At 34.1% G+C, this 11063-nt stretch overlaps 3 protein-coding genes across 4 annotated transcripts; 2 read left to right on the top strand and 1 right to left on the bottom strand.

The window, feature by feature from the left end:
• Positions 1 to 3072: 3072 nt before the first annotated feature.
• Positions 3073 to 5899, top strand: LOC135848981 (myogenesis-regulating glycosidase-like). The gene is made up of 5 exons (XM_065369096.1): positions 3073 to 3292; positions 3366 to 3455; positions 3526 to 4931; positions 5016 to 5172; positions 5256 to 5899. The coding sequence occupies exons 1-5, from the start codon at positions 3280 to 3282 to the stop codon at positions 5609 to 5611; spliced, it is 2022 nt and encodes a 673-aa protein (XP_065225168.1). The 5' UTR covers positions 3073 to 3279; the 3' UTR covers positions 5612 to 5899.
• A 412-nt stretch (positions 5900 to 6311) lies between these two features.
• LOC135848983 (tetraspanin-33-like) lies at positions 6312 to 9598 on the bottom strand. Of its 2 annotated transcripts, none has more exons than XM_065369100.1 (9): positions 9378 to 9598; positions 9091 to 9235; positions 8740 to 8940; positions 8038 to 8211; positions 7834 to 7965; positions 7712 to 7759; positions 7513 to 7629; positions 7335 to 7438; positions 6312 to 7260 (listed from the first exon to the last, which is right to left on the bottom strand). In XM_065369100.1, the coding sequence occupies exons 2-8, from the start codon at positions 9175 to 9177 to the stop codon at positions 7370 to 7372; spliced, it is 828 nt and encodes a 275-aa protein (XP_065225172.1). In that variant the 5' UTR covers positions 9178 to 9235; positions 9378 to 9598; the 3' UTR covers positions 6312 to 7260; positions 7335 to 7369. The 2 variants fall into 2 exon arrangements, with proteins under 2 accessions (XP_065225172.1, XP_065225171.1); XM_065369099.1 differs by having other exon boundaries at positions 9313 to 9597.
• A 480-nt stretch (positions 9599 to 10078) lies between these two features.
• Positions 10079 to 10963, top strand: LOC135848984 (DNA-binding protein HEXBP-like). Its single transcript, XM_065369102.1, has one exon. It carries the CDS (start codon positions 10239 to 10241, stop codon positions 10719 to 10721), a length of 483 nt encoding a protein of 160 aa, XP_065225174.1. The 5' UTR covers positions 10079 to 10238; the 3' UTR covers positions 10722 to 10963.
• The last annotated feature ends 100 nt before the right edge of the window (positions 10964 to 11063 follow it).

An 11063-nucleotide genomic window follows, 5' to 3' on the forward strand; every position in this document is an offset into this window, starting at 1 on the left:
TATAACTTTTAAAATATTTAATGATCTAGGAACGACTTCAATCTCTAAAACCAAGTTCTACTATAGAAAAGGTCATTTTCATATTCTACCCACGCTCAAAATTTGAATTAGTTGATGTTGGAGTACTTTGAAAATTCGAATCAATTACAGCTCCTTCAGATTTTAAGATGGACTGGAATTGAAAAGAAACCTTTTTAGGTAATTAATGCTCCTTGTAAAAATCTGCACATCGTAGGGCAATCAGATGTTCACCTGTCTTGTCTATTCGTAATAGATAGGTATGGTATACTTGAAGAATTATTCAGCCTTGAAGAATCACCATGAAATAGTCCACAACTTTGTTCCTTCATTTTTCTAGTGTCGGCAACACAACTTACATCCACGCAATTTGGATTCGCGGGTTATTGTATTACAAGGCAAAATATTTGACAAATGTTCGAGATAGGTCTGGAAGAGAAAACATTCAACAAATAAATCGCCAATTCCGATTCGAAGTTCGAACGTGATTACGATTCTTGGAATGAAGATGGTCTACCCCCCCCCTCCCCTCTCATAAGGGATATAATCCAAATTTCATCGGCTCAAATTGATTTTCCGATTTTTAGAGCATTTTTGAAAAATCAAAATCGTCCATTTTCGGAAATTTATGCATTTTAAAAAAAATATAATTTGTACTTAGGTACTTTATTCAGTAAACATAACGGAAATCTGTCCTGAAACTAATATCAACTTCCTCGAACCGAATTTAAGCGTTTCCGGTCGACATTTTGGAGACTCTATCGCGATTTTCGATTTCTGCAGAGTCTAAAAATTTTTCCTGAAAGCAAGAAAATCAACTTGAACTGCTGAAAATCAAGCTGTGACTCATTCTTGACTTACTTAACGAGTTAATCTGCATTTGGCTCGATTTCTGCGCAGAAACCTGTACTTTGGTACTTACATGTCACACTCCGATTTGAACGGTACCGCGATTTTTGGAAAGAGCATAGTCTAAAACCTCCAAAACCAAATTTTCAACTGCCCAAATTCATTTTTAGATTTTTGGCGAATTTTTGAAAATTCAAAATTGATTGTTTTTGGCGATTTATGATTTTTTTTTAAAAGTACGTACTTGATCAATAAAAATGGTCAAAATAAGTCCCAAAACTAATATTAATTACCCAAATCCAAATTTCACCATTTCCAGCCATTCTGGAGCCTCCAGCGTGATTTTTCAATTTCTCCAGAATTTTGAATTTGCTCCAGAAGGCGTGAATATGAAGTTGGGCAGCTAAAAATCGAGTTGTATATTACACTCGACCTGTTTAACGAGTTTATCCACATTTGAGCCGATTTTGAGAGTGACACCTCAAAAGTGGCTTTTTGACCAGCTTTTTTCAAAATTAAAAAATCAAAAAAATCAAAAGTTTCCCGTTTGTATGGAAATTTTTGAAATTCACGCGAATCGCTGTATTTTGTCCAAAACTAACCCCCTAAATCCAAATTTCACAATTTCCAGCCATTCTGGAGCCTCCAGCGCAATTTTTAAATTTCTCCAGAATTTTGAATTTGCTCCAGAAGGCGTGAATATGCAGTTGGGCAGCTAAAAATCGAGTTGTGTATTATACTCGACCTGTTTAACGAGTTTATCTACATTTGAGCAGATTTTGGGAGTGGCACCTCAAGTGTGGTTTTTTGACCATCTATTGTCAAAATTAAAAAATCCAAAAAATTAAAAGATAAAAACCGTTTGTGAGGAAATTTTTGAAATTTGGGCGAATCGCTGTATTTCTTCAAGAACCAACTTCCGGAGCGCAAATTCTACCATTTCCAGCCGTTTTGGAGCGAGAGTGATACCTCAAAAAACCACTCTTGAGGTGTCACTCTCAAAATCGGCTCAAGTGTAGATAAACTCGTTAAACAGGTCGAGTATAAAACACAGCTCGATTTTTAGCTGCCCAACTGCATATTCACGCCTTCTGGAGCAAATTCAAAATTCTGGAGAAATTGAAAAATCGCGCTGGAGGCTCCAGAATGGCTGGAAACGGTGAAATTGGTACATTGAGGATAAACGATTCAAACAGATTGAGAATAAGCCAAAACTCGAAGCCCAAACTACAGGGTGCGCAGAAATATTGTAAACCCCTAACAAAGTTTTCTGTTAAATATTTCGGTTGGTCACAGTGACTGATGATAATGATAGCACATGATTGGTTATGGTTGTTGGACTGAGATGATAACATGTATCTATTTCATGTTGCCAACCTATATTTTTATTGAAAAACTATCTCTGGGGTTCACGATATTTTTGCGCACGCTGTAGGTAATTTCCATCACCTTCTGCAGAAATTTTAACATTTTGGAAAAATCAAGAATCGCGCTGGAGCCTCCAAAATGACCAGAAATGTTGGAATTCGGTTCGAGGGAATTACATTTTTCAGTCTTAATTTCGATCATTTTTGCTAAAAAGTGAAAATTTGTCTTTTTCAAAAAAAAAAAGAATTAGTTGCCAAAAATGTGTTTAATTTTGAATTTTTCACAAATTCGATCGAAATCGAAAAATAAATTTGGGTTAATTTAGGCAGCTGAAATTTTGGTTTTCGGAATTTCAGACCATGCTGTTTCCAAAAATCACTGTCCCATTCAAATTTTAGGCGGACACCTCGAGAGTCGAGGTTGGGACGTTAGGAGGTTCCTTGTCAGGGAAAAAATTGAAAATAATGGAAAACCATCCAAAAATAGGATTTTTTTACGCTCGACCTCGAGACATTGACAGTGCAAAAATTGTTTTGTGATTTACATATTTTTCACAATTATCACAATTTTGTACCAGATTTGTTCAGGGTGTCTAATTGATTCCGACTTCCGAGTTCATTATTCGGGCAGGTAATTGATAGACCAAAAATTCAGACCAATTAAAAAATCAGCAGCTGTGTGCTCATAACCAATCAAATATCGAAATTCAAAGTTCAATCAAAACCATTTTAAAATAAAAACAGTTTGGCGAACTGAACTGATGCTTTCCTTTATTGAGCACCCTGTATCCGCGGCCGCTCTCGCGTTCGCGAGAGTCATCAAGCGAGCGATGGGTGGTCGACGGATGGGTGGTGCTTGGTACTGTCTTCATAGTCTACTCTTATCGCTGAATTGAGCGGTTAGAAAAACACTGATAACTTGTAATTTGTTTGCGAATGAACTCCAACGAAATGTTCTCTTTTCGAAGTAAATTTTGGTGAAGTGGCCTCTTTTTACTGCAAATTCGAATACATTTCATCCTGAGGCATCAATAACATCTCCAAAATGAATTACAAAAGTAAGATTTAATTCTAGTAAATTATAGTTTTTGCTTTCGGTGATTAATCGCTGTGTTATAAATTTTTTTACAGAAACTTCCTTATTGATTTTACTTGCGTTGCTTCAACATTACACTTGTGACGACGATATTCACATCGAAAAAGACTTTATTATTGTAAAAGGTAAATTTTTATTAATTTTCACCTTCAGATTTCAGTTGAAATTACTGACCGATCTTTACTTTTAATTCAGGTGTAAATTCTTCGTTTCAACAACTTGTGGATATATCATCTTTAAATAAATCAGATTTATCGGTGTGCTCGTCTCAGAATTCGTATTACTGCGTCAAATGGGATGGCTACGCTCAATTCAACGTCTCTAAGCAAGATATATGTAAAAATTTCGAATATAAGACGACTTCAACTGACAGTCTGAAAGTAAGCTTCGACTTGAAAAATACACACGTTTACGGTGGAGCTGAAAAGAGAACTCAGTCATGGCCCATAGAATCATCGACCTACTCTGCTTTTCCCTTCGTTTCGAGTAAAGTCGAAGATCAAGCAGTTTTAGAACCATTTTGGTTGTTTTCCGATGGCAGTTATCTGTTTATCGATAAACAAACTCCGTTATTCATCTCGATCAACAAAAGTGCAAATACATTCACAATTATAGCGGAGAACAAAGATCCGTATTTCAAGAAAAATCAAACCGTGCTGAAGTACAGAATATGTAAACTACCTGATATGAAAGCGGCTTATTTACACGCTGTAAATAACGTTATCCAAAGACCGCACGTTATACTCGATGTGGACACTATACGTAAACCAATCTGGTCAACGTGGGCTGCGTACAAAACTAACATATCTGAAATAGTAGTAAAAAATTTCGTTGACGAAATTTTGAAACGCGATTTTCCCATAAGTCACGTAGAAATAGACGATAAATGGGAAACCTGTTATGGTAGTTTGACCGTAAACAAGACTCGGTTCCCAGACTTGAAGAAGTTCACAGCGGATTTGAAAAAACGAAAAGTCAAAACCACCATTTGGGTTCATCCATTTATCAACGTTGATTGTCAACCGTTCCACGACGATGCCAAAAAGAACGATTATTTTGTAAAAAACGACGCGGGCACTACTGTAAAATGGTGGAACGGCAAAGGTGGTTATATAGATTTTACTAATCCGGACGCCTATGAATGGTTTAGAAAACGACTCGAAACTTTGAAGAATTCTACCGGTATAGATGCTTTTAAATTCGACGCCGGTGAAAGTGATTGGGCTCCTGACAGTCCAGTGTTTAAAACCCCCGATAGCGATTATCCAGATTCGTCGTTGAAAAATTACATCAAATTAGCATCTAGTTTCGGGAACATGGTTGAAGTTCGAGTTGGTAAAGGTACTCAGCAGTATCCGGTGTTTGTTCGGATGATGGATCGTGACAGTACTTGGGATCAAAGCGCCGGACTGTTGTCTTTGATACCAACGTTACTTCAAATGAATATTATCGGATATCCGTTCGTCTTACCTGATATGATCGGAGGTAATGAGTACGATAGCGAAGTTCCCGATCAAGAATTATTCATAAGATGGTTACAAATAAATGTATTCATGCCAACGTTGCAGTTCTCTATTCCTCCTTGGAATTATGGTAACAAAGTAAGCCATCGAGTTTCAGTATTACTTCAGTAACCATTTTTTGGTATTGAAAATAATCGCTATTGTTTTATTTTATTCTTTCAGACTTGCGAAATCGCCTTAAAAATGCTTAAAATACACAATAGCTTTTCCAATCTCATACTGCAGTCGATGAAACAATTCGTCAAGAAAGGTATTCCGGTCAATCCTCCTTTATGGTGGATAGATCCTAATGATAATGTGACGTACACTATCGATTCAGGTAAGAGTTGAATTTTAATAGCTTTTCTTTTTTATCTCGTTATGAATTTATCTGTTTTCACGAAGTATTTTTTTTTTTTCTAGAATTCATGTTGGGAGAAGAAGTTCTGGTAGCTCCTGTGCTTACCAAAGGAGCTAAAAGTCGAGACATATACCTACCAAAAGGAATTTGGCAGGATGGTAATCATAAAAAGGAAAAGAAAATTAATGGACCTAAGTGGCTGCGTAGTTATAAAGCAGATTTAGATACGCTGCCATATTTTATTAAAGTGAATTCAGGAAAGCCTTATAGATATGGTGGTTCATTCGATTACACCATAGCTGTATTGATATCTGGACTGGGAGTGATTTTGCTCAGCGTTGTAGGTTTTTATGTTTACCGCCGGTTTAAGACAACGGAGAGTGAGACCCTTCATAGGCCGCTTGTAAACGAGCGTTGATTAATTGTAAGTTATTGTTACCGAAGTCCATGTGACATATCCTGCAAAATATTATTGTAAAATTATTTTATATTATCCGTTGAATATGGATTGGAGATGATTTTTAGTCCAAAGTGTGAAATATTACTCTATTTTAAACGTACCTAATATTATTGAAAAGTGATTCATTTTATACTTTTTTTTTTTTTTTTTTTTTTTGTTCGCATAGTTTTTATCTTTGCTGTGATGATTCGACTGAGTATTTTTATATCTATTACATGTATTAAAATTTTTTCATTATAAAATTTATTTTTCAGTTTTATCACTCTTTGATACGATGCGTCATACTTCTACGAAAATAATTATTCAGTTTTCCTCGATCCTCAGTAGAGGGAGAAGAGGGAGAACCAGCTTGGTAATCAGTACGAAATTGGCTATCTATTATCGATTCCCTTTGAAGATATTCAAATAACGATCAACCAGATATCATTTAAAATACACATGAACTTGATACGGCATTGAGACCTGATTAACTTGTTGTTCGTTATTACTATCTTTTAATATTTTATTTGACTCATAAACAACATCAACGAGCTTTCTACAGCAAACATGGATGCAAACTCATCTTCTTTTCTTTTAAATGCAACGTCAAACACATATATTTGAACTATCCTATTTGAACACGACTGATTGAACTGAATCAATAAACGAAACAAAAATATGAAAAAAACAATATAAAATTTTTAATTACATTATTTCGATATAAAAAACGTTCAAGTAAATATGTATGTATACTACAATATGCACTTGGCCATCGTTCGAACAACTACTTTTAAGTAGCTGTAAATAAAAAAAATTCGAAAGATGGTCAAAAAAGAAGCATTCAATATTGTATATAAATTACGAAACTAAATCACAGATTTAGATATAAATTACAGGGAAGAGTAATACGTCAACCAGTACAATTATCTAGCAATATACAATGACTTTTCAATGATTAAATAAATAAACAAATAAATGAATAGACAAAAATAAATGAAAAAAAGAAAAGAAAAAAAAACAATTTAAAAAAAAGTACGTATATAGAACACATAATCGACATATATACAAAGCGAAAAATTCAATCGATCACATAAAACATAAAAAATCACACTGAAATTATTACGTTGAAGGTAAAATTTTAAATGACATGGAAAAAAACGAGGGCAGAAAAATGAACACAACATACGTAGGTAGGTGTCTTTTTAAACAACGCTCCAGATCTTCTACTTGACCAATCTCCTGGAAGACGGTTATTTTACAAGTAGTTATATTTGGAAGATATCGAGCGATTTTAAAATAAATTAATTATATTTCGAGGGCCTTCAACATAAGCAGTGATAGCATTGGAAAAATTATACACAAAGAAGCATTTCAATGATCACAAACCGTGTGAACCATTTTTTTGTACTGAATGGAATTGAAAAATCGTAGTCAAATTATACCTCAAGTATAGTAAATAAATAAATCACAAATTAATTTTAAATATCGGTAAATTTCAATGTAATGTAATCAGCTCAATTATTTATACTCGTGATGTTATAAAATACGTCAGATGAAATGGTCCCTTTCGATAGAGTTAGCCTACCATTGAGCACTGAATCGGACTGTATTTTTATAAAACTCCATACCTAGAAAATTAAAACATGATAATTGCCAACGCATACGTTCAATTTCAAGTTTACATTATTAATTGTCAACCTACCCATCAAATAGTGCCGCACGGTAGGCGGCTATATTTCATGACCATCCGGATTTTTGAAGTTCAATTTGGCCTTCCAATGTCTTCGCCAAGTTTATAATTAAAAGCTATCGAAATAAAAGACACATTGTAATATTTTATACCCTTGATTCCGGATATATGGTGACTAAAATAATCATACTTGAGATAAAGCTACTCCAAGTGCAACAGCTCCAATGGTATATAAATTTCTCTCGGCCCATAATCGGACTACTTCTATGCATCCGCTGGTCCAAACTTTTTTACTAGCTTCAGCGACCTAAATAGAAGAATAATATGTAATAGGTATTCTCAAAATGTCCTCGTGTCATTTGGTTTATTAGTGATGAAAATATGCTTACCGGTAATTCTTGTGCACCGTATCCACACATAATGTTTATTAAATTACCCTATAAACAAAAAGAAATATTTGAAAACAAAACGATCAAAATATTCGATAATTTGCTAACTATGCGATTCATACTGTAATTTCAGTGGCATTGATACAGCATGAAAAAGGTACTCCACATTTTTCAGCGCTGGGAGAACTGCAATTGAAATACTCGTTTTTCGACCAATCTGTATACCCATCAGAACTAAGTCCGCAGCACTGAAACTGTAGACGAGTTGATTTTAAATACAATGTAATTAAGGCGTATTTTTATCCGCAGAGAAAACTGTTGCAAACCTCTTGCTGAGCGAAATCTATTAGATTTTGTAAATCAGCATCGTCTCTGTAGGAATGTATGATTTTATCGGTGAACGATTCTTCTAATGTGGATTGCATAGCGTGGGGAAAAACAAATCCAACAACAGCAACCGCCATTTCCAATAGAAAAAATATCAACAACGATAACGAGTACTGCAACATAAAAGATAACGAATGGTAATTTAATTAGTCATTTCAAGAACAGATATGCATAATTAGGTATCGTTTGTTAAATTCCTAGAATTTCTTTCAAATCAGATGTAATGACGCAGAGGGTATTATCCTGCACCATACCTACTTTGAAATAACTGTTTAGATGAAAATCTGGAACAAATTTAACGCGTGAAACAGGAAATAGAAGACAAAAACCCACACATTCGGGTTACTGACCAATAAAAACCATCCAAGCGTGAAATTTCTTATCGTTGTTTTAAGCAGACAAACAATAAAGTGCAAATAGGTAGGTAGGTATCTCAGAAACTCTTGAATTTAAAGGAGCGATGACTCAATCGCAATTTCGCAAATATTGAGAAAATTTTCAAAAAGAAAAACTCGATTCGATGTAATTTACAAATACCTACTTATTTCTTGAAGTAGTTTATGTTTAGGCTCGCACGAATTATACGAATTGGTCGAAAAAATTTATTGTTGAAATATGATAGCAATTTGAATTCAACTTACGAATTTTAGCAAACAAGTGTTTTCTCTTAGGGCTCCGATGAACCCAGCGAAACTAACGATGAATACAATTCCTCCAAGAATGATTAAAACTAATGAAATATTCAGAATAATATCCAAGATCGTTTCGACTCGAACTCCAGTTGCTTGCCATTTATCGTGGAATGCATATACTCCTATTCCCATAAGCATACACCCAAAAAGCTATAACAAAGAAAACATTAATTACTCGCTTCGAAAGGAATCATTTACCTTGAAGACATCATTTGAACCGTAAATTTACAAATTCAAGAACAATCGATATTGAAATACATGTTAATAGGTATAATACCAAATTGTTATCAATCGACTCACCCATAATATAAAATTCAGTAAAAATATCATGTATTTTACGCAGGGGCTAACGTATGTCATACGATGTCGTCTTGGTGGCATCATCATCTCTGTATTATTTCACGATAATTACATTCGTAGACACTTTCGATTTGAAATCAAGTCACTAAAAAACACCACAATTGATTGATAAGTTTAGTCGACATTTTTACTCGAATAAGAAAAGACGAGAACTACGCGTACTTGCTATTTCCTTTGTGATTACAATGATTCAAGTACAAATTCCGAAAATGAAAACAAATAATTACTTCTGTGTTTTTGTGTGTGTTGGGATACACTTAACATACAAGTTCATGACGTCACGTTATCTAACATTCACCTCTTTTTGAACAATTTCGATCAGCTGATGAATTTGAATACGAAGATGGAATTTTATTTATTTGAATTTGGAATGAAAATTCTGCATGAATTTAAACAAAGAAGAACACAATAAGATTCTAAATTAAAATGCAAACTCATAACTTCAAGTTGATTCTCTGAGTTGACAGGAAAGTTCATAAAACAATTAATTAATTTGCATTTTTTCGTGAAAAATTTGTAAAATTTTTTCCTTTATCGAATGAATTTTTGACATTTTTTATTGTAAACAAAACTAATCCAGTTGTTAATTGGCGCATTGAAAGTGCATTTAAAAATCAAACATGAGAAGTTTTGTAAGCGCTCTCTGTCGTTGGTACGACATACTATGCATCTTCGTTTTTACTTTTTTAATTTTTTTTTCACTGCATTTCTTTGTTCTTTGATCTTTGAGTTTTTTTTCGATTTTTTTAAAAAGTGAACTATAAAATAATTATTAAAAAGTTTCGTAATGTTTCGAATATTCATTTTAATTCAATCAAAAAAAAATTTCTTCATTTCCATATTAAAAAAATTTTTAAAAAAAGGAAAAAAAATTTAAAAACAACTTTATGCAAGTTTGCAACAACCAAAGTCAAAAGTCAATTGAATTTCATCATGTGTTCATTGTGCAACCATCCAGCTTCTCTTGCATTTCGTTAATTCATCAATCGTTGTTCCGTGTAAAAAATTGATTCAGCTGTCGGCGAATTTAAACCGGTAAATATCTTTTCATTTTAGTAATTTTAATTTTATACTGTTAGTAAATCAAGATGGAAAACAGTGGAGCGTGTTATCGTTGCAACAAAACCGGACACTACGCTCGTTCCTGTCCGTTTAACGAAAAACGCGAGGATAAATGTTACAAATGCAACAAACCGGGCCATTTTGCACGAGACTGTCAAGAAAACGAAGATCGTTGCTACTCATGCAGTGAAGTTGGACACATTTCCAAAAACTGTTCCAATTCCAACAACTCGAGAGGTGCTCCTAGATCAGTATGTTATACATGCAATCAATCCGGTCACATGTCGCGTGATTGCACCGAACGTACCGAACGTGTTACCAAAAGTAATTGCTACAGCTGTAATAAGCCGGGTCATCTAGCACGCGAATGTCCGGCTTCGGAGAAGACATGCTACGATTGCGGCGAAGTTGGCCATATGCGAAGGGATTGTAGCAATGGTAATGGCAATTATCGCAATGGTAATGGCAATTATCGCAACGGTGATGACAATTATCGTAATGGTTATTAAAGTTATCCCTGTGGTCGATCCATACCGTGAAAAATTGCATCATTTTTTACGCTTTCCTTCTTCCTTTTTTTTTGTATAAATCGACGTGTATGTGAAGATCACATATACCAAGTATCATTCATTATTTTCTGTTTGTCATTCTTTTTATGCACTCGAATTATTATTTAGAAATACTCCTCTATATTCTATCCAATGTTCTGTATCTGGCGTTATTTATACTTTGGTATATTATATTTGATAAACTTGAGCTTGTTAACGTTTAATTTTTCTAAACTAGTAATTTACGTATGATTTTCGAAGTGAAATGATTACCTAGTTGCTTTGGTGTTCGTTACATTTCAT

This window comes from Planococcus citri, chromosome 5, assembly GCF_950023065.1.
Source record: "Planococcus citri chromosome 5, ihPlaCitr1.1, whole genome shotgun sequence".
Lineage (NCBI taxonomy): Eukaryota > Metazoa > Arthropoda > Insecta > Hemiptera > Pseudococcidae > Planococcus > Planococcus citri.